The sequence below is a fragment of the Amyelois transitella genome, chromosome 17 (genome assembly GCF_032362555.1).
Source record: "Amyelois transitella isolate CPQ chromosome 17, ilAmyTran1.1, whole genome shotgun sequence".
NCBI classification, from domain to species: Eukaryota; Metazoa; Arthropoda; class Insecta; order Lepidoptera; family Pyralidae; genus Amyelois; species Amyelois transitella.
Genome location: NC_083520.1, coordinates 3,777,436 through 3,802,240, shown reverse-complemented (window position 1 = coordinate 3,802,240; position 24,805 = coordinate 3,777,436). Strand labels below are relative to the sequence as shown.

At 32.6% G+C, this 24,805-nt stretch overlaps 1 protein-coding gene across 1 annotated transcript; it reads right to left on the bottom strand.

Moving 5' to 3' along the window:
• Positions 1-269: 269 nt before the first annotated feature.
• On the bottom strand, positions 270-24,617 carry LOC106143414 (protein bowel). Its single transcript, XM_013345492.2, has 3 exons — positions 24,236-24,617; positions 17,905-18,804; positions 270-2,378 (listed from the first exon to the last, which is right to left on the bottom strand). The coding sequence occupies exons 2-3, from the start codon at positions 18,786-18,788 to the stop codon at positions 1,085-1,087; spliced, it is 2,178 nt and encodes a 725-aa protein (XP_013200946.2). The 5' UTR covers positions 18,789-18,804; positions 24,236-24,617; the 3' UTR covers positions 270-1,084.
• Positions 24,618-24,805: the final 188 nt, after the last annotated feature.

The window sequence follows — 24,805 nt, the reverse complement described above, 5'->3', positions numbered from 1 at the left end:
ACTGTACTAAAAAAATATGTTTTTATTTTTAATGTCAACATTGTTGCTATAAGTCTAGTTATTCATCTGTCATCACACTTATTCTGTCTTCATATTTTACATACATTACTAAGCCATTAACCGAATGTCTTTTTTAAGACTGCTGGCTCTGTCTACCCCGTAAGGAATAATGACGTCTTAGGCGTTTTGTTACTTTTACAGAAGGGTACCTATCTATGTAGAGTAAAACAAGATAAGTCTACAATTTCATTTTATTGTGAAAAAAATACCAAATAATTGTTACAAAAATACATTACAATTTGTTTTTAAATAACACCTGTGCAACAAACATCTATAACAATTAAAATGTCATATATTATGTGGATAGCCAAAGTTATTTTGAAATTTACTGCTCAACATTTTATTGCAAACTCTTGTTTTGTATTTTATAAAAATAACTATTACATTATGCTTCATAATGAAATATCTGAATCTGCGACATTAGTCCAAAAAAAGTTATATTAAATTAAAAATTATCATTTATATACAGCCCCATTACTATAAATACACACGTTAATACTAATTTAAATCTACTTATTCTGCTTATAATTTATATATAATAATAGACAGTTAAACAATAAATAACAGTTGTTCCTATTGTCTAAGTCCAGTCACTTTTTAACATTGCTTAAATTATACGTTTATCTTAATCTTAATAAGTAAATACAATTAAAACCAAAAATAGCACTTTAGAATGCCAATATTTGCATATTGTTTTATTCTAACATGGAACATTATATAATAATATAGGAAATAAAAAATTGTTTAAAACTATTGTCTTAAATTTTGATAACTAACTTTTAAAATTTGGAGGTAAAAAAACACTGCACAAACAAACCATATGAGATCTTTACGAAAACCAAATCCACATTGCAACTACGTACAAACATACCTCTACCATTTTACAATATTATTTTACGAACTTCAACTAATAATACTTGAGACAAAAAGTTTATGTCTAAACACATATAGGTAAATTGCGTATAAAAACTAGCAAACAAATCAATATTTTCACTTCATACATAAATTAACAGTTCACTTTATATTAACGCCTCATAATATCTTCTATACTGAAACCTTTTTTAGGTCCACTGGACTGACTTGCACCTGGCTTCGCATTTGCATTAAGCTGTATTCCCACTATATTTTTAATGCCATTTACAATAGCATCTGAGTTAGCTTCTACAGAATATTTTGAGACGGTTTGCAATCCGTCGTTTGAAATCGTAACATTTGTGGAAGAACTTGTGATCGTATCTTTAGGAGGCGCATGTTTAACTATCAAATCTTGAGCAACAGTTTGCTGTGGCCCCAAAACAGTGTGCGATACGGGACTATAAGTAATTTGTGTATGAGGTGGTGGCATTGGTATTCCGAATTTATGATAAGTCGCCATTCCCATCATGGTTGGTGGCATTCCAACTACTACCTCCCCGCTTCCAATAGATTGTCGAGGCATCGATAAGTTAGTAGGTTCTGGTGACCGACTTCTATATGCCGGTGGACACGTTCTTATGTTATCCGAGATATCTGGTGGGTGACTTCTCTTTCTGTATGAAGATAAGTACATTCCCGATGTTCCAGGATCAATAGGCGGGCTTGACATTTGTCCCATTTTAATTGAATCCGGAGGAAGAATTTGGTGAAGATCTCTGCGTATCTGCAATTGTGGATGTCTTATTGGTGCTTCAGATATGTCTGCATAACCCATCTCTTTCTTTATTATTTCGTCAGATGTAAAGCGTCTTTTTTCATACATATCAGAAGAGTGACCACGACCTTTTTCTGGGTATTGTGGACGCATTGTATAGGGACTGGCTCTATCTCTTGGTTCATTGTGATGGCAGTGTGTTCGCTCAACGGCAGAAGGAGAAGCTCGTCGTGCTCTTTCTTCACTCTGTTCTCGTCCAAGACTTTCAATCGAAGATGATCGAGCACGCCTTACAGGTGAATGCTCTGGTGAAGATAATTCAGCGTCTTCATCATCAAATCCTGGTTCGATAGGCGAACCGGGTCTTCCAATATCTTCTTCTCCTACATCTAAAACATCAGTACCTGGAGGTAGATCTCCTACCGCGTGGGTCAGTGCATGGCGTCTTAAATCGCAGTTTCTTCTGAATACCTTTCCACACGAATTACACTCGTATGGTTTGTGATCTGTATGTGTTAGTAAATGAGTTTTGAGATTAGATCTCTGATTGAAACTACGACTGCAAACTGGACATTTGTGAGGCGACTCTTCCATGTGAAGAATTTTGTGAACAGCCAACGTCCTGGATTGGCAGAATCCTTTACCGCATTCTGTACATTTGAACGGCTTTTCCTTAGAGTGGATGTACCTGTAACAGAAAAAGTAAAATTAAGTTTATTTGTTAAAAATAAATTTACTACTTTATAGAGTCTGGCATCACATAAGCTCAATGATTCGTTATACGATTTAGTGCAGACTTTATTGATAGTTAATTAGAATTATTAATTAACTTTTAAAAGAATTAAATCGTTGGCAAAATTTTTTTCGCTTTTATCTCCAAACTTCGAAGCGGCAGCTAAGAATGCAAACAAGAATTCTTTTATATTTAAAAAATGATATTTCTTGATAAAATTTACACAAGATAATATATTATAATTGAATTATAATGTTTTAAAAATATTCCTACAATCGTAATTGTATAAATTTAATTAAAGTTAAATTATCTAGTAAAACTTCCATTATTAAATAGTACCGACACCTTGAACGTGATACGAGTAACCCGAGCCTTCAGTCTCAAGGCAAGACCAACGACGAAGCGTGCGCAAGAGTAGATGTTAACCATTTCTCGCTGACCCTTGCTAACTCTTAAAATCCCCTTACATCTGCTCCCAGATATACAAGAAAGAAGAGAGAGGAAGGTCAACTTATATTGGTTCCGTCTCACAAGAGTTCCAGTTTGGCCGAATCGAATTACGTTAAAAGCATTTTGTGGCCAATCACTGCGATTAATAATATTAACAGCGGCTATATTAAGTTACAAATACACCTTAGGCACAAATATTTTGAGAAAGTAACAGGTTGTCACTCCTTCATTTTATAAAATCGTGTTTGTGGCTGGCTGGGTTAAGGCTACTTAACTTTATTTATGTTATTAAGTATAGTAAATTTTACAACTGAGACATATTTTTATATTTACACTAAAATACCAATAACAATATTTATCAAACAAATTACAAAAATGTAATCTTAAACATTTGAAAATATTGAACAAAAAATCTATGTGCAGCAAAATTCAATGCATCACGAATAAGTATTACAAGTATGAACAAAAATTACAAGAGTTTATAACATCACGAAGTTATGGTTACTTGTTTGCTATTAAATGTGTAACTAATCACCTTATTGATATTTACTTTTCATATTAAACATGAATTATTTTAGGAATTGATATCACAATATTTATATTGTCATCATTAACTTGTTTGATAATGTATGTATGTTTGGACTCCGCTTAAAAACTTTTTCCAACATAAACGAACCTTACTGATAAAAATCATCAATCAGTTAAACTGACAAGATTTAAATTTTAAAATTAAAGTGGGTAATATAAATAAAGCACTTTGAAAATTTTATTAACTATTAACCTCGGTTTTTGTCACTATTTTAGTTTTACCTACGAGTATGATTATGTCCTGCATGCAAACAATTTGAGAACTTATCATGAGCGCCCAAACCACGACAAAAAAATCTAATTGAAACCCAGCCGCCTTCGCTGGAACTCATTTAATGATGATGACTCGAGATTCCTTCGGTTGTCATGCGGAGAATGCGCCACGTAAATAATATATCATTACTTCATAAAAAGTAAAGAAAATTGTAATGGTCCAATTACGTTAGAGGATAAGGGTAAAAACCTAATATATCATGAAGTTTTGGATTTCATTAACGGTATATTTGATTCTCACGTAAGTCATTGGAAAAATACGTAGGCTCGTATATAGGTAGATTAGAAGTAATAATTCGTTTACTGAAGTGTTTCAATGGTTTATTTTCTCTATAAACGCTATTTTACTAAATTAGATAAAGGATTAATGTTCATACAATTTTAGCATAAACAATTTATCTTTTGATATAATCATGGAATTTTGTTTAAATTACTCAAAATGCATTATTCAACCCACGTTCAAAATTGTATGAATCTGAATTTACCCTGTTTTATTGTGAATATTGTCTAAAATCGGCTTTTCTGAAGGGAAAGTAAGCTTACAATTCTCATCCATGAATGGATCTACTAGCAGGTTAACAGTTTGCCTCTCAAGACACTTTGACTGACAACCAACCGGTTTCATACAAAGTACACATCGGCCTGTCAGCTCACGTAGCGCGTTTTACTAAACCAGTGATGTCAATAGCGTTTGGAATTACTTTGCTAAGAACGCAATTTCTGGGAACACGGTTCTGTGGAAATCTCAATTTGACTTTAATCCCGTGTATTATTATTAAAGGCACAATATTTATTTAGTTGTGTTACCTTATTTACTAAAATTTTATTGCTTACCTGACGTTTACGAGGCATATTGCTGAAAATTTTTGGACATTTGGATGTTGATCATATGTTGAGGATTAATTGATTTGATGAATACAATAAGCAGATAATAAAAAAAAAACATTGCAACTAATATTTTCTCGTAAATATTATTTTAACTAACTTTTTTAGATAACGATATTATACCTTGACCTCAAATTTATCTTTATAAAATGAATTATTAACACTGTTATGTTTCACATAACTCGTCTTCTCAATATCTACATATTGAATTGAGATTTATATAAAATGCAATAAACTGTTCGGAAACAGTTGTGAGACAGCTTCAGATCAAAGACGTCGCCGCCGCATCCAAATTAACAAGCCAATTACCACTTTGAAACCGCTTAGACCTTGCACCGGCCGGAACTATAAAACTAGAGTCTCACTCAATCAAACAACTAAGTTAATTTGAACTTTTAAATAAGTACTAAACTCAAAACAAATGAACATTGGAGACATTTTCCATAGAGATAATAATCGTAAAGTATACACGTAATTAATGACATAAACAAATCTTGGCCTCCCAACTGCCTTATCGCACCAGTTCGATCAATTCTGACGTTAAATAAAATATAAGTAACGTCTGTCTCTTCTTATTATACTTTGAGATAAGGATCGCAATGGACAGTCGCTCAGAAACCCATCACGGCCAGAGCGAAGACGAAAAAAAGCCAGCTCAAAATTACCAGAGAGGACCGAGGTCCGGTGCTAATGCCTTACATTAAAAAAATCCATTACAGCCAGACCGGTAATGTGTTTTGAACACCAAAGTTACTTACAGATGGCGCCACTGGTGGAAATAAGGAAATGACTCATGATATCAAATGTAAAAAAGCCATAATCTGAATCGATAAACGTAATAATATTAAAGTTAATGAAAAAAAAAGAAGCTCAAACACTTGAGCGAGTATAAAACAGAGTTCATTGAAGCGGCGATATTCGCAGAAACAGGTTTTTAAATCGTCCTCGTTTTGCAAACGGTACTCAGCGTTGTGACAAGATTTTGAATATGATGTCAAAAATATATCAGCATGGCTTGTTAGACAGTGAATTTCACTGGATTTTTTTAATAATTTTTTATCTGCTTTTATTTTGTTACATCATACTGCTGGCACAGAGATATATCCTCCTTTCTTTGATATTTTCAATTCAAGAGTGCATTTGTTACAAAATTCAGGTTCATTCAAAAATACATCGGTTATTTTAATAATTTGATAAATTATACTAAATTTAAACTATCTTTGAAAATTATATTTTATAAATTCCACCTAAGGTCTTTCACGAATTAATCTATCAAACTTATATAAAAAAATGACAGATTTTATTTATTTATGTTTGATAGACTTTCAATTGGAGATTGATTAATTTTTGATGATAAGCAACAATGAAGCAGATTTACTATGGTTTTATAATAAAAGTAAGTAATACTAATGAGTACATTATATTATCTATAGAAAATAAGACTCTGCCAAATATTTTATGTGAATTGGAAAGTAACTACTTATATCTTCCTGTACAATCATCAGTTATGAAAGTCATATAAATATTTTTAACAAATTTCGACAAGCATTAAGAATGAGCTATTTGGAAGATAGTCCAACTAAAATATATATAAAAAATGCTAATATTTTTTACTTCTACGACTTAGTTCTTAGTTTCCTTTATGGTTGTTAAATGTTTGTCGCTATTGAAAATCTCAAATTTAAGAAACCAATCGCAAAAGCTTAATACTATAATCGACGAAAGTAATTCGATGTTGATTGCACGAAGTTTTATCTTTCTCAATATCTTTAATCGGTTTTGTACATTTTCTACTTAAAAGTAAAGAGAGCAGGTCCATTGGTTGTGCGCGGTGGAATGCGCGGCGAGGGTCAGTGCCCGATCCCCCCTCCGCGCCTTTCCTCCCCCTCCCAGACCAGCCCGTCATATCTAAGCCACTATCGCCTAGATCAACTACTAGGTTCGTTAGTTACTAATACTAAACTTCTAATAAATGTAATGATTAAAAAAATTATGACAAGAACAACGTTGTATGAAACGGTAATACTTTTTTACTTTTCGCTCATGAAACGAACAATAAAACAGTACACTGAACTTGATATCCTAAATGATGACTTCATACTAATTAAATTAAGTAATCCTCAACATAAATAATGTTAAGACAAAGACGCCGAATTTATGATAAGTAATATGGTAATGAGTAAGAAACATTAATTACTTGTTGCAAAACCCACACAAAAACAGAACGGTAGCGCGATATGATACATAAATTTAGTCCAAGAAACTGTTACACCCAGCACTGCCACATAAGTAAATCAAAACCGCATACAAATAGCCTCTATTAACATAATCCTGCAATTTGTATAATGAAGTAGCAGATTTTGTTATTCAAAATCATTCAATTTCAGGCGAGATGCATCAGAATATATGTAATTTTATCGGCGATTCTCCGTTTTCTATTGACTTTGAAGTATTAAAATCTACATTGAAACTAAAAGCTTGGTTGTTTATGTAAATTGGAACGGAGGATCTTACGCTAAAAATGGACAAAGATGTCAATAATAATTTAGTATGTATTTAAATTCATGAATTAAATTAATATGAGAAAAACAAAGCCAATACTGTATCATTTAGTAAAAGAGGTAAACATTCAAATAACTTTTTAGTGATACCTCACGCAGAGTTCAGAGGAAGTCTTCGTATTAGGGTACATAAAAGGCGTACTTAAGCAACTGCATTTGAGTTGACTTGTCGTGCCCACGCAATATTTTATCTTCTTACAACCAACTAAGCTGGTTTCCTTTAAGTCGATTTATTGTTATGCTACTTATATCTTCAGTAGGAAGAACGACCGACGCCTTTCTTGACTTTTAACTAATTAGCATCTGAAAGGCTTAGGTTCAGAGCGATTCTCGTCTTGACCCAGAAGCTCTTTAAAAACCTGCGTTTATTGTTCCACATACATTAAAATTTGCAAGTGCAACGGTTATGAGTGATACTGGTTTAAAATTAAATAATTTTGAAAGAAAATAAAAATGGTGAATTACTTATATTATAAAGAATTTTAACAGAAAAATATACCTCCAAGAACTTATTGTAAATAAGAATTTTATTAGCACAAAACTGGAGACAATAATATTTTAAAACATATTATTGCCGCATTGGCAGTAGCTAAAAGTATGCTTGTCTTATATGACATAATGCAAATTAGGAGCGTTCACATGGACATTTTCGTAACGACTTGACTTACATTAGCATACGCATTAGGCACTGCTTTTTGCAATTCGCTTAACAAAATGAGATGTCAATATATGAAGTCTTTTTTGAGACACTCTAATGGTGTTTAATTTGATGTTTCTTTTTGGATCTGTTGTAACTAATATTGCTGTCACACGAGTAGACAAAATTTAATTCATTATTATTTCTTAATTGAACATTCAAGATTATTTGATCAAATTGTAATAGATAATCTGTAATTGTAAAGACCACTCAGGATGGATCATGATACATTTACGTCAAAAACTTACAAAAAATTATGAACAGAATCCTATTGTGTAAAAAACTCATACGTCATTACCAGCTTTGCATTAAATAGATTCTGTGTAGGCGTTTTTCTTTCAATTTCTTAACAATGATTCATTAACGTATACGAAGCTATCTATGCGAGACTTCCTTACCCAAATAAACATCTTGTGAGGTAATAATTAAATACATTGTGACTTATTTAAACTTATTTAAAATTAAAAACTTTTTAATAAAGTTTGTGGTAAACATTATTTAGACAGTACAAATTAAAATTCAATAAGTGAATTTGCCAGATCTATTTACCCTCTTTTACTATGAGTATAAAAACTCAATCGAAAAATAATACAGTTCAAGCTAAGGAATAGTTCCACGCAACATCATTTATTTTCTGTTGAATACCAAAGAAAGAAATTTTGTATTCGTCGCGCGGTCGTTATAAAAAGTCAAATCCCCAAAAGTCGGACAGGTTAGTGGACAAAAAATAAATGGAAAACACTAATGGAGCGAAGCGAAGAGGTTGGCTCCGAAGTATCCGGCATTGGATTGGACCAGTGCTTGGGTCGCAAGTTATAGAAGCTAGCAACTTTCTCTTAAAAATACTTATAAGTGTTTTATTTTTTCTAATTAGTACTTGACATAATAAAATTGAGATTTATTTTTCTTAAAAACTTGTTCGAGTTTATAAGAACCAGGTGTCAATAAGAAAAATGTTATATTATTCCAATTTGAATGGTGTCAATATTATGTCCGTCCATATCGAGTATATTTACTGGATATCAAAACTTTTTTTTTTTTAAGTTAAATAAAATAAATAAAAACTACATTCTCGCTTCTGCTCCCGCCTTAGCACATAGCATCCTCAGCCGGTTTGCGGCGTATAGAGCCCAAGCGACGTAATGGGAGCGACGGCTGGCCGCTGCCGCTTCACACTCAATTTCACCTCTGACTGACTCAAACATTATTGTGCTTCGTACTTGTCTCGAACCAGTGTAGTCAGGTGTCTTGAATTGTACTTTTAAAACAATTTATTTTTATTATCTGTATTTGTTAACTATCTTAGCCTCGTGAGACAGAGACATTTGTATTTTCAAAACTTTTGGACTGGTTTAGTAATTGAGCTACCTACAAAATAATTCATGTAAAAAGAAGTCGTTTGTCTGATACATTGTAATTTTTTTTAGTACCTAACAAACCTTATTATCTTAAAAAGTTAATAAATAAATAAAATTATGAAATAGTTTTCATAATTTTATTAATAAGACAATCCCATCGAAACTGCAAATATAATGAAACCCGGCCTCGTTTAATGAACCACCACTAAAAAATTGGCGCCACGTGGATTTAATAAAAAATGTTACGATATTTGATACAACATGCGAGTCTAAAGTATCAAGATAATGATCATGCTTGGTTAGCTCTAATACGTTTTTCATTTCATTCCCTTATTGGTTTACGGAACCTGATTAAACCCTGCTTGCTGATTGTGTTCCTGAAGTTAAAACCGCTAATATACATAAATGTTCTATATTTACAAGGCTTTGAAGGCAAATATAGCTATTCGTATTGTGGAAGAAATTTGTACCACTAACGGTCTAAAGCACAGTACTGAAAAATGAATAAAAATTACCCTTTGTTGTAAATATAGTTCGACCATACTCAATCTACAGGTATAATTACTATCTGCAGTCGTAAGATACGTAACATTTTTTTATTTAATAACTGTATCTCGGCTCGTGCACAACTAAGATAAGATTAAAATATTATGACAGATAACAGAGACAGTGGCAGTGCATGATAGAAAATGTAGATGTAACTAATATAGATGAGAAAGTAACTTGTAAAAATTGTGACTGCTATTAATATATTATTACACACGTTAAAATTCTGTAATGTAATTCTATAATTCTCTTTGTTCTTTTATACGAAACAAAATTTATAAGAAAAATAACATCAAGAAAATATGTAAACAATACTCGTATATAACAGTACAGTTTCTTAATCATTATTAGATATTATAATGTATTTGAATCATAAACCAGATATTTAAAGAGGCTCATAGTTTTTACAAAGAAAACTTGAGCCAGTTATTCTAAAAAAAATAATAAAGACGTGCGCTATGTTAAGGAAGCTGGAATGGAAAGGAAGCAACGAAAATATTATGTATTTGAATTTATGATTTGATTTTAATATTGACTGCTTCAATCACAATCTTCTACATCATCTCGAGTTATACAACTTAGAGCTGCGGCGAGCACAGGTAAGAAAATAATCCAACTCGCTCAAACTAGTTCCAATTATCAGATGTATAACTCAAGCTGTTGATTCATGATGCTCTCGCTTAGCAATTATACTGAGTCCTATGATACCATTAATCAATGTTATATTTATATTGATAGATTCACTGTACGCACAAATCCAATTAAACGAAGAATCCTTGCTACAAATTTGTTCTGTTCTTTTTGATTTATGAGCTGCAATGGGTGTTAATTTCGGTTTGATCATAAATCCATTTTTAGTGATCTTGTAATTGGGCGTAATCGTCTGTAATCTGCGTTTCATTTAAGTCTTTCATGTGGGAAAATTTGTATATAAAAATTGGATTGCCTGGTAGGATGTTTAAATGTACGGTTACTTGATCAAGTTTATCACCAACGAAACAGGATTTTGTTTCTGTAAACATTGCATAAGAGCAATTTTAATCAGAGTAAAGCGTGGAGTTATTAATATGTGTATATTATTGTCAAAATATCGTAATACCTCCGAATTACTTGTGACTATCAAGATATTGTCTTGATTCACTAAAATGTCTTCTGAAATTATAATCGTTGTATATTATACATACGAATTCTTTAAACTTAGGTATCTTTACTTCCTGTTATAATGCTTTATCTTTCTCTGATTTTAGTATATTAGTACGAGATCTAAGATAACCAAAAAAGATGACTAAATAGTACGCCTGTATTTTTTTACACAGCACTATCACTATTTTCACAACACAAAATCGTAAAATAAAAAATTAGTCGTTCTATTATTAATTACATAAATTAAAAAAGTATAGAAAAGACGAATAATAAAAAAATATTCGTCATTACGGACAGAGGAATAGTTATCGTTCACATTAATTTAGAATCTAGTTTCGGATCGACGCCGACTTATAAATGTTTATTGCTCTCCGAAAACTTTTCAAAAGTCGATCAGCGTTTTTAATCTCCTATAAAATCGGCCCATACGTGCTTAGAGCAGATTAAAGATGGTCGCTTCTCAGCTCAGGTTGTGGCAATAAATAATGTTATTATTTCCTTTTCAAAAATACCTGATACCTTAAGCTGACTCTTTCGAGTGAAATCAAGCGAGAAGACATTTTGTTATAAGGATTACGAAGATTTAGAGATTTCTGTGAATCTTTTTTGTAGATTTGTGCTCTCTGTAGTGTATTGTTTGGGATAACTCATTTTGCTTCAGTTATAACTCCATCATTAATCCAAACATCTGATCGTGGCCAATCAGTCTTTTCAAGACTGTTAGCTCTGTCTACTTCGCAAGATAGAGACGTGATTTTAAGTATGTTTAATTCTAGTAGCAGAATCATCTAGAAAGTTATTACTTTAGAGTTTTATGTTTGCCATAAAATAACGCTGCATGCGGGAAAGTCATGGCTGCGCCAACCAAGGGTTCAATCCACCAAGGACAACCGGTTGGACCCAACAAACCAGCATGGAATCAAACCCCGTGGATAGCTATCCACTTCTCTACAGATAAGATCGAATACAGTCACTTTTACATTTTTAATGTTATCTACCTCTCTCACATACGATTCCATAATACTTCTGCAGGACTTATCACGATCTTTTTCAAAATATTCAATAGTTGATTATGTTTTTTAAATTTGACCCGTAATCCATTGTAATACGAATGATAAAATGTTAAAAGTAAAATAATACATTTAGGCGACTTATGTGTACTTGCATAATTTTCATATCATAATAGTCATACACGAAGCAAATTTGAAACAAAAAGTTAATTTAAAAATATAAGTTTATCTGCTTTGTTCCATAGCTTTTGTAACGTATAATAAAAACATATTTTGGCTGTGTGACCACGGATTTTATCTGAGGTAGACGTCGTCGTATGATTAATGGCCATACAGAAAACGACTGGGATACCTTTCTTCCATAAGTTCATAAATAACAATGGTATCTAAGGTGGAATACTTTTGAAACTTGTTTTAGTCACTCGAAAGGCCGATTGTGTTTCGGTTGACAAATTCTACGCAGTCACGGGTCAAAGGATTGAATTTTTAAGTTTAACGTTACGTCCAGTATCGAGATTACAATATTCACATACAAACGTCAGAGGACGTAGTGTAAATACAATATTCTTGGCTAGCGGTGTGGGCTTGAATTTTAGAGGCCATAGTGGTCCGATGCGTTTGTTTGGACAGCCAACCGGTCGCTGTTTACACGGAGACTCCTCGACAACACTTGGAAATATTTTAGGCGAAGCTCTCTTGAGCAAGCGAGTTTGAGTGCCTCACTTCAATTTAAAAGATGAATAAAGTACAATAGAAACGAAGACTTGAAAACGTAGTCAATATTTGATCCTGTCTTTAGAAATAAGCAAACATCTAAACAAAGTAGTTCAGATAATAGGAGGTAGCCAAAAACCTAGAATTACATAGAGCTACTACAAGCTATAATGGCCTTTGAGAACTGGAATAAGTAGCAAAGAAATGCTAAATCGACGATAAGCATACATCTTGTCAACCCACGCCTTTAGTATCAACTTAAAAGATTTCTATTATTTTGGACTTTGTCACCATTGAATAAAGGTCATATTGAATGAAAGTATCTTTCCGTCTTCAATATATTCAATTTAATATTTAATTTCCCATTGTTTAAGCTCCAGCGGCATGCTTAAAGTGTTCAAAGAAGTTTTCATGAATATTTTAGAGATAACAAATTATAACTTTATGAACATAATCTGTATTTTTTAAACGATGAAAAATGAGGTAGGTTTTAAAATGTCAAACGTTCAACCGGATTAAGCATTCCTTTACGGATTAAAGTGATATAATTAAATTAGTTCTTTTTTATTGCAGGTATACCTATTTAATCGTATCGATTTTGATGTATAAAATACAAAATATGAATATTCTTTTTAAATAATATACCTTTATATAAAAATCTACACTTTTTTTTCACTTATGACAATTTTTATATTGAAGCTAGTCGAAAAAATATGTAATTAATAATATTATTTATATCTTTTAATTGAATTAATGAATTGTATGATTATTTGTAAATACTTATTATTATTATTGAATAATTGTACTTTATTACAAATTCAAACTTAAGGTGCAAAGAAATAAGATCACTAGACATTTACTGAAGCAAGTCTTGCTATAAACATTCCAACATCCAAGAGACAGGCACTCAGATTGCGAGTATTACTTTCAGTTTTTGCGATAGCCTCAGTATGATTAATGGAATTGATTGTATCAAAGGAATGTTAATTGAAAATCACCTTTAATAATGTAAATATATACTTAAGGTACTGCTATTTTTAATGAAACACGGTATAATGGAGAGATATATACAATTTTCAAAGATTTATACTACGTAAAAAACAGAATAGAAAACAGAATTTCCGCCTGCCGAGATGCTATAGTATAGAAGGATTAAGCAGACAAATTAAGTAGGCTTTTAAAATAATTTAGGCCACAGAAATAATATCTTGTAGATAGTTAAGAAAACTGCCAACTATGTATATGGTAGGGTATAAAGGTGTCATTTACATTCATCTTTATTGAGGCAAAAAATTCAAAACATACATACTAAAATGATAAAACATAAGAAAAAATATCATTTCTAAGTTATAAAAGATAAGTATTCTAAGATTGTAAATTAACACCAAAATGATAAAACAATTTAATGCTAATATTGATGAATTCCAACTGTTCTTTTGCAAAGGGTTATCGAAGAAACCGAATCACGCGAATACGCTGCTTAATTGGTTTCTTGCTGGGACAAAAAAGAGTTCTAAAACTTCACACGCAAGCGATTTGAGATAATTTTTATAATACCCTTCACCGTCTGTATGGATTGGACAATAATTGGCATCCGAAAAATATTCAAGATTTGATGTCTGATAGAATTTTAGAATGCGAATATAAAGTACATATTTACGAAATTGACGATGATGAGACGAAGGATAAGATAAAAGTATTTAAAGGCAACTCGTAGCTGATATTTCTAAGATGGTTCAAAACAAGACGAGTATAAATATCTAAGATTCAAAATATATTCTGCAAGAAACTTATACGAAAATGCTTCATTTCTTAATAAATAAGAGGTATTCAGGGCCGCAGGTGCACAGGATGTAAATAAAGGCGTCCTTACTGTATCAGAATGAACGCGAGAAAAAATTGCGCAAGACTTTGAGCGGTCAAAGAGAACTTTCAAAAGGCAATAAGAAACTGTGAAATCGACGAACGGACTCGTACGGCATTTCTGGCTAATTATTCTACAACCTCGGTCACGATTATTTCTAATAGTGGTTCGTATGTGGAAGAAACCGGCATAACTATTAGACCAATCAATTTTAGTTGTTTCCTAACAAACGGATTCGATTTGGCATAAAAAATACAATAAGGATATTTTAATCTTAAATGCTTCAAATAATATGTGTAGTAGGTATTACAAAAAAAGTTTACATTATAAAGTTAAATTAATATTTTGATTCATTGAAGTTTTTAACTATGTATTACTTTATTTAATTATATTTTATACCGATCTGGAGTCTAATAAAGTTTGCGTGACTGATTATACACGGTGTGAAATCGAAAGAATTTTTTTTGGTTACAAATACCAAATACAAATTCCTACTAAATTGAGCATTTTTCGGAAATGTTTCACGAGATATCCTCAGTTGTGATCCAATTGGTTTGAATATGATAATTTCTTAAGTTGTTCGTGTCCGTAGGCGAAAGGCTTGTTCTGCGACCAAGTCCACCTGCCCACTTTGATTTATTATGGATTCAGTATTAATTTGATATTCCTTCTTGCTGTAACCCCTTAAGCGATCGGAACGAGTGGAGGTTTGCCGGTCCCATTATATGTGGTCTCGGACCAATCATAATTGCATATGAGCCTTAAGATAAAACTTCCAATGCAAAAACAAAACTACAGAGTACGATCAAACACAAATTTCACTTACAAAATGATATCGAAGTTAAAAAGATCACGGCAAGTAAGTGCATTGCGACATTGATAAAGGTGTTACAATTTAAAAGGACTGCTAGAGAGAGGCGTGTTATTAATGCCTGTTTCACATGAAATATCTTAAGAACGAGTTTTTATAAGAAATTGCCGAGTTTGCAGCAGAAAATTAATGATTGTAGTGTACACGTTAACACATGTAGCTATTTACCTATATAAAAATATATCTACGCCGTACTTTGTGTGTAGTAACTTGCGGTACAGGTTTATGGTGTGAATGTTGTTGTTCATATGCTTGTGTTAGCTCACATCTCATTTCTGATGGGAAGCGGGCATCGACTGGCTTTTATTAATGGTCAGTCTGTGGGCTCGGTTGATTGGAAATATCTACCTATAATAAAAATAAGCATCCGCTCGTATCGTTGGATCGATGTTTTCTATTACCTATTTTATTATGAATACGATATTAATAGTTACGATAGTTCGTTTCATGTGAAATACCCCTACCTTGTCTTACAATATTTCGTTAGCATCGCCAAAATAAACGTATAAAGAAAACCATAACTTTATTTTATTCAAGTAATTTTTGATATTGCTTATAGCATCAAAGAAAGATTTTCTCATTATTTGACCAGGCGGTCTCAAAAATTATTAAAGTTTGAAAATTCTGATCACGCTTCATGCCGCTATTTCTCCGATCGATCTCAGATAAGCGAAAACCATTAAAGTTATTTATATTTGCATAAACCGAGAAGCTGTTTTAAATATTCTTGTAAATATCAATAACATTTAAGTTCATATAAGTGTTGGCAAAAATTGAAATTTCGGAGAATTTAAAAATTACATTGCTTGTCCTTGGTGGGTCAAAGGCGCTTGCTTTTTTTCTCGTGGTTATTAATTATAGCATGGGGTATAATACTACGTTATTATGCTCGGCTTGAGAGGTGCATTTTGATTATCAAGGCAATCATAACATTGTACGCATATAATAACGGATGCGACAAAAAGTGATGCATCAAAAGATGAGGTCACACCTCAAAGAGCAAGGGATCAAGTCAATTTGCTCTTTATTAAATTATTTCATTTACTCATACTAGACACTGTTTTTATTTGAAAAACTGTGTTGTGACACCTACATAATAAATAAATAGCATTTTTCGGTTTTAGTTCAATCTCAAACATGTTAAAATTCTGTATAACCCGATTGTCAATATCTTTTGAAGTATCCAATGCACGTGGTCTTTGTAATCGAATTCAGACGATGATATTCAACTTAGTGACCGTAACTGCCCAATCTCCAACTTCTATTACCAAGCCGGCTCCAATAGAATAAGATGAGTCATCAGAATTTGAACTAATTACATTCTAAAAAAACGCACAACTTAATGCGAGACGAATATTCTTAGATAGATCCATCACAAATCAAAAGTCCGAAATGATTTTTATGTGGGTGTTCCGAAATTCTTACCAAAAGACTGCTTTTGGAGTATCTTAATTTTTAACAAACATAAGTGTGGATAAAATTATAAATCTTCACCGTACGCTAAACTGCACTTTGATTATCACGACATATGGATATAAAACGCCCTATTGTTGATAATGAGACAAAGAATCATATACATACTGTTACTTTTTATAGCGCGATAAATACTTTTATCTAACTATTCATATTGTATGTTTATTAAGTCCATGACAGGAATTTGATTGTATTATTTTTAAATATTGAAATGTAAATTAACTTTTTGTATAAATGGCATATATTGGGTAGCTCAGTTCTCCAATCACATGACATCGATTCTGTCTTGTTTTATTGCTACTAATAAAAAATCTTTAAATCGCTCTGCAGATGGACCATTTGGTGAGATGCCTCTCATTTTATAGGATAACATTAACGTTAAGTGTAATAAAAAATCGGTATTACTTTTCTCCACTATGTATAAGAAAATAAATGAATTCTAATGTACAATCATAATAATTTGAAATGCGTCATTTGAAATGAACTGCCTCAAATATCAATAACTTACAATTTAAACAAACGAATAACTAATCTTAATTTAGCATTGTTATCTTGAAACTTACAATACATCTCAAAAGTTGTTTTTATCTGTCATAAACCACATCTAACGCGTATATCATTTCGTTCTTATCTTCAATCAGAAGTAAGCACTATTACCAATAACTCAACTCTGCTCAGTGTGGTATGCGTGATATTGTCCCAGAGCATTAAAACGTACGCTAGAACTAGCGGCTCTGTTTTTAAAAGTACAACCACCTTTTACTATTAATCAAGATTCTGATTTCTGAGAAGCTAGCACTGCGATAAAAAGAGACTTTATAAATATTCCGTTTCCAAGTAGCCGGGCGGATACGGCCACAGTCGGCTTAACATCTGCAACTTGAGTTACACCGGACCGGCTGCCTGTTACGTGAATATAAATTAGAACTATAAGCAGCGTTGCAGAAAATTAAAATATAAATACAAGGAAGCGACCGCCTCATACTCTTCATAACCAGTCAAGTAGGCAACTAACGATAAATAATGTGTAAATAAAAAATCAATGTACCTGTGATCACGTAAATGATCCTGTCTTCGGAAAGCTTTCCCACAGATGTCACAGGAATATGGCCGTTCATCAGTATGAGTCCGTTCATGAATTAGTAAATTGTAGGACTTTGTGAACTGTCTATTACAGAATTTGCATATAAATTGCTTTTTCGGTCGTGAAGCTCTTCCTGGCGCTCTTAGTAGTCGTCGGTCTAAATGTGGATGCATTTGGTGTGGACCTGCCCCAGGTGGAAACAATCCTGCCCCTGGGAAAGTAAAACTTCCAGCTGCTGTCGGTGACGGTCCAGGAGCAGTAAGGAATGCGCCTGGAGGTCCATACATAGGTGGTTGCGATGATCCATCAGATATCATACCGTCCATTGATGAGGTTCTATGGTGAGGGAGCAACATTGCTGCAGCAGCTTCACGCAGAGCAACTTCTTTACGTTTCTCCACCATCATAGCCATTAAATCAAAAGAATTTCTTTTAGGAAAACTGCCCGTTGATCTATCGGGAGATCCTTTCGCAGGTTCAGCCCTTTCTCTTTCCATCATTCTTTCTCGCTCAATTATTTCTGATTGTATTAATGCAGGGTGCATTTCGTTAGGATAGATAACTGGATGTATAGATCGTGTGGGAACAACAGGAACAAAAGCTGAGGATTCACGATGTGTTGCTGTTAATATGGAGCTAGAGTTCATCTGGCGGTGATACGGTATTGGTTGTGTGTCAAAATTGTTACTTGGATTTCGTCCATTAGAAGATGGCCTTTGTTGATTCCGTTCTGTGGAATTTGCCAGAAATTGATCATGTCTAGATCTCAAGGGTGCAGTCACAGGAGTATCAGAAATAGGGCCAGGTGAAGATGCCCTAGTCACAACTGCGCCACCGTTGTCTGACATCACGGCATAAATACATCTGTAAATAAAATAAAAACTAATTAATACAACGCAATGGTTTTTGTTTCAATGTTTAATATTAAACCTTTGTTGTCCTAATTATGTTTTCCTCTAGACTTATTTAATCTGGCATCATGTGAAGTACTGTTCAGGTTTTGCAACAGTGATATTTTTCCACACCGTAAAAGCATCAAAACTAATGTAAGTTACTCAAAAATATTAGTTGACTTAATGGCCTCAGTGGGACTCGAACCGATGGACTTAGGAACGAGCACGCTTTTGGGTTTAATACCTTCACCGCAAGACTACTGACTAATGATAATAAAATAAAAATTTAAATTAAAAATAAAATTAAAAATATTGCTATGCAAACATTAAGTTACATTCAAAGCTGTAAGAAAAAAGTAGTACAAGTAGGTAGGCATTGGTATTGGCTGTAACAAGCTTTCTCTTTTGACGATTTAGAGGTCTTTGAGTTGTGCCTTCCCTTATAGTAAGGTGTTGAACATTTAGATTTATGGATCGAGAAACATGCTTAATTAAGCAGCTCTACATTGTTTCCAATTGCTCATTATCATTATTAACGAATTCTCATGAAGTAGCGGCTTCAGTTATATTTAGTACTTGTTCAAATAATCGAATCGATCAGTTGATCTTAATTGTAGCCCACGCTTTTACATCAAAATTTACATGCGAGTTTTAATTAGAATATTGATCATCATTAAAATATTTTGGTTCATAAACATTACATCTGCTGATATCTTGTTGTCATTGTGTGTTTGTGCAACACTAATGCTATCTGAAAAGATTGCTATTCCAAGATTTATGATACGTTTGTGACTGAAGCCATCTGAAGGAGTTTATATTGCGTCTGGACAATAAAACTGACGGTCGGTTAACTGCCTCACAGTGTTCAGTTTACATAGTTTCCGGTTTCTGTGACTTTTATGTCTAATAATTACTTATGTTAGTATTTGCTTAGGTATGTACTTTTTATGCTATTATTGATCAGTTTTATTTGTGGCGTGGATTTGATGCATCATGAAAAAGTGCTACAGTTTGACATTTAACTAAAATAGTAAGTGTTATAAATAAACGGAAATATTTTGTAATGCAATATTATTTTTGATACAATCGTGTTTCTTTGAAATTAATATCTCATAATGGAAATTATACTATTCTATATACATAATATGTATATAACATCAAGCCTCTTTCCCGGAGGGTAGGCAGCTACTACATATTTCCACTTACCACGCATTCTCTGCATACCGTTTTTTAGTTTCGGGTAGGTACTCTTTATCGAAACTTATTGTGACAAAAATATTACATTTCTCATATTAACTTAAACTAAATTACTTAGTAAGTTAAAGAAAATACAAAAGATTAATCAAAGAATCAATTTATTCAAGCGAGATCGAAAAATAAAGCGCGTAGACTGGACCCACATTTCACTGAGCGTTGCCCGCTCTACCGTAAAAGCTTTCTGATTTTTTATCTCTTTCACTCGCACTACTGTTTATCTATCTGGTATCTCGTTCGCTCTAAGGCAATGCCTGATCGAGTTTCTACCATCTTACTTGCTCCAAAGCAGTAAAACTACTTTTATCTCTTTTTTGGTCCGAGAATTTAGTTATATGAATATGTATGGTTACTCTGCAGTAAGTAATGCTTTCTGGCATGTAATAGGTACTGGTTATTTCAATAACATAAAACTTTAAACGTTTTAAATGAAACTACGATAGAAGTTTAATAGGTATTGTTTTCTCAATTCTAATTTTCTGGTTAATAGTTTGAGAAACTCTATGTAAGTTTTCACCTTCTCTTACTTGACGAAAAAGTTTACTCTGGCGTAACTGAAACACTTTCTAGCTAATAAAAAACTTACGTCTAAAATTACTGGGTAAAGTAAATTGAAATCTAACATGTTTATTTTTTTAAAGGGGACCACATAACTAATTAAATTGATATTACCACGGACAAAAAAAAAAAGAAATTACATTTATTCTCTTAACTGAGTGAATTAGCGGACATAATAATTACAGAAATAAGTAGATTCTACGTAGATATCGTTCGATGCTTCTACTTCACATTATTTCAATGTTTGACTTCTTTGTAACGGGCTCTACTTCAAATTGTTGCAAGGTTTACATCAAAGGTCGTCATCATAATAGTTAGTGTTCCATAAATAAACGTGTAGTATCAATTTACTAAACAACAAAGTCTTATAAATATGATCATGCCATAATTGATCCCAAGTTATAAGATCGCAAATAAAGTTATTGTAACTATCTCTTTCTCCTCTTCGATATCTTTACAGACTTTTCATTTCTCAAACCTTCCACTTCCATATTAAGGCCTAATTATTACTATAATCTCAATTCTATCATTAAACCAAACAGCTGAAGATGGCCTCTCAGTCTTATAGACGTCGTAGAACATCTATATAGACGTAATCTATCATTTACAAATATTACCATCAGAAAAATTATATTTATACCAAACAAAGAGTAATAGAATCTATATAATAATCTGATAGAGATAGAGGGCAAAAATAAATCGTACCTCACTGACCAACACGGGGAAAATTGGAGAAGGTTGAAGGAGCCTATACCAAGCCATTCGCTGAAGAAGAAAAATTAAAATCTTAAGCAAATTTTCGTACTTAGTACGACTTTTAGATGGACATTTCACGCTTGCTTCAAATGTATTGAAATTTATGGATCGAGATTCATGACAGATCGTAATAATTTTTAGTATACATGTTACTTGTCACTGAATATTTCATTATGATCTTCATATTATGCAGAGGCTTATTGTCATATTGATCTTTATAATTCAATGGATAAAACTGTTTGTCTTGTCCAAACACCAAATTTTAAAGTGCGCGATCCAATATCATTAGATCTTGTTTCTTTATGATAAAGCGGTTACTAAAACTTATCATCTGAATTCGTTTTTAGTTTTGATGGCTCATTACTAGTACTCATATCACACATTATGTGATATAAAAATAATGCCATATTTGTTCTCGGTCGCCATTTGAAAGTCGCCAAATACTCATGCCAACGGGCTTGGAAGATGGTGGACTCTATGACTTAAATAAAGTTGTAAAATTTTGTGAGCAGTTAATTTAAATTTTTGATATAAGTCTAAATTTTAAGAGTAATATAGAAATCAACTCAAACATTTTCTCTAATGTCTGGCGTTAGCCATTTATACACTTCGCAAAGACTCAAAACTTTTTTTGACGAATAAACCAGACGCCATCTTTATTTTACAAGTTGACTCTGAATTTCTTCATACTGCATTTGTATGACTTATCGACTTATTTTATCACTTAAAAACCCTTCCTTTTATCAATGAAACAACAATCTGTTTAACATTCAGTTCATCTTCTTCCTCCTGGCGTTACGAGTAATCCCTGTTTTATTCTCACCTTGTAAGATCCTCAGTAATATTTCGGTAAGGAGGATTCTTTTTAAGCTTATTTTAGCAAATTGTCTATTACTGCCTGCCTTTTGTTAAGAATTCTTCTTAAGTTACCCTTTATTATTGACCTTTCTCAGCCATTTCCGCTTATCCAGTATAAGCTCTCCTTGTATTTGTTTTTCATTCATATTGTTGTACACCACAATATGTATACTACCACAGTTGGTCAGATAGCATGAGTATGCCAGGTTGTTACTTTTTGTAATAGGACGATGTCGATTTTAGAACAAAGAACTGAAAAACAAAAGTGCGTTGGTGTGGGGCTAGATTCGGCAAAAGATTTACTAGCATTTCCTGAAACCTTATTTAGATTTATGTAGTTTCCTCAAATAATGTTCATGCCTACATAATCATTGTATTTAGAAAATTCAGTTATAAGATTCTAAAATACCTAATTGGTTAGGTTTGCTATTGTAAAGTTGTACAGTGATTAAGATATTTTCTGATATTGATGTTAAATTTGTAAGATACTCTCACAAGTAAGTTTGTATGAAGTTGTAAGTTTTGTTTATAAATTATTTTTGTTTCTTTTTTCTTTTTTTATGAATAAAGTCTTTAATCTGAACAATGTATTCTCTCGACCACATTTCTATTCTAATTTTGTAAGGTTTTCAACTCTGTAATACTCAATTTTATTGTTTTTATTATGTAGTGCATTTCAGCTTATCAGATAAGTAGTAGCATCTTAACTAAATCCACATTCCTGGTCTCTCCACTGATATCGAGGCATGCATGACAGTAAAAACAATAATAAATGCTATCGCAGTTTGATCTAGTGCATGAGATAGCCTTGCTTGATATCAAATTACTGCTTTATGTATATAAACCTTAAGCAATTAAGTTTATTGGTAGGTTTATAATACATATTACTAGGAATTCGTTTTTGGTGCCGCTAGATCTGATAACCATCTTCAAAGCCTCGATTAGATTAGGTTATCTGTGATGGAAAAGATTAACTACTATTTACTTTGCAATCAGGTAGGTAGGTACTCCGTCTCTACTGTTATGTTACCAGTTTTATACACACTTCATTATCATAAAATGTGTGGTTACGTTGATCGTTTGTTGGCGGCTCTAATGCTTTACTAGTAATGTTGATGTTTTTTTTTAAAATAAGATGTACATATAAATGACCTTGTAATTTTGTCGCCTTTACTGACTTCCATTAAGGATAGGTATACATTAATCTATACAAGTTTGTTCAAATATATAGTTCATAATATTTGAGTTCATGTTGTGTATCAACGTATTAGATTTGCTATTTTATTATTATTGAAATAATGCAAGATATGTTTGAATTATAGAGCAACTAATTTTAATAAGATACTATTCTATGAACTGTGGATCAAAGTCGAGAGTTAAATATAATACACAGCTTACATTAGACAAGGTATTTTAAGATCTTATAACTATCTATTCTAATAATATTCATTATTTCTTTTATAACTATGAAATATTTCTTGTAACTGTGAAAATTTCTGTGCAATAAAGAAACAAACAAACAAACACAGTCATAAAAAAATTGTATGATTGTGAAAACTAAAATTTCAATGCCCAAATTAACAATTATATATATAAATGTTCTGCATAAAGAAAAAGAATAGTTTGACTTATGGAAAGTTGGAGTTATATGCCACAAACCTCTTTATTAAGTACTTATTCTATTAAGCCCTAAAAGCAACATGTTCATTCCAAAACAATGAAACTGCTAATTAGTGCTAAACACAGTGGCAGGAAGTGTTAAGCAAATGTCTGTATTAAAACGAGAACAATGAAGCAAACCACACACCGTTAGTTCCCAGAATTGTTAGCATCTGCTATGAAAACATTATCTACACACGCATTCATCATGCACATGTTTTATGACCACACAAAACAGGTAGCGCAGAAGCGCACCCTGCCTACCCAATTTAATCCACATCCGTTGTATTAAATTACATATAAAAAACAGAACTCACAAGTTGACTGGTCGTCCGATCGATCGTTCAAACGTCAGGTAGTCACCCGCAAAGTTTACACCACCATCACTATAGTCGCTCTTTGCAATTTTTTGTCACATTTCACAGTGGTCACAGTCAGCAGGCGGTGAGACAGGTGAGAAGATCAGTGGTAGTGCGTACAACAATAGAAGCACTATACAGACCATAAACAGGTAATGATCACTTTTTAAAAGTCACTGCAGTATGTAGTACCAATTTTTGTAGGTAGGTGTATTACACTGTTCACATGTCCTTATGAGTTCACTGAAATCCACTTTACAAAACCTTAGCGATTTTAAAAACTATTTGTTAGTAGGCTGCGCAGGCGCAAGCGCGCTGTTGACGGGAGTTGAACGCGTACTACGGACGGCCAATCGACAGAGGCAGTAGCGCTCCCGTGGCGTCCGTATCCCCTCCCCCCCGACGAAGCCTTCCATTTTTTTCTTCACCAGAAAAAAAGGGATATCGTATTGTTTATTTTTGGTGTTAGTAGCTTATAAGTCGTGTAAATTAACACCGCCCTCGAATTTTGTTGGATCATGAATTTCG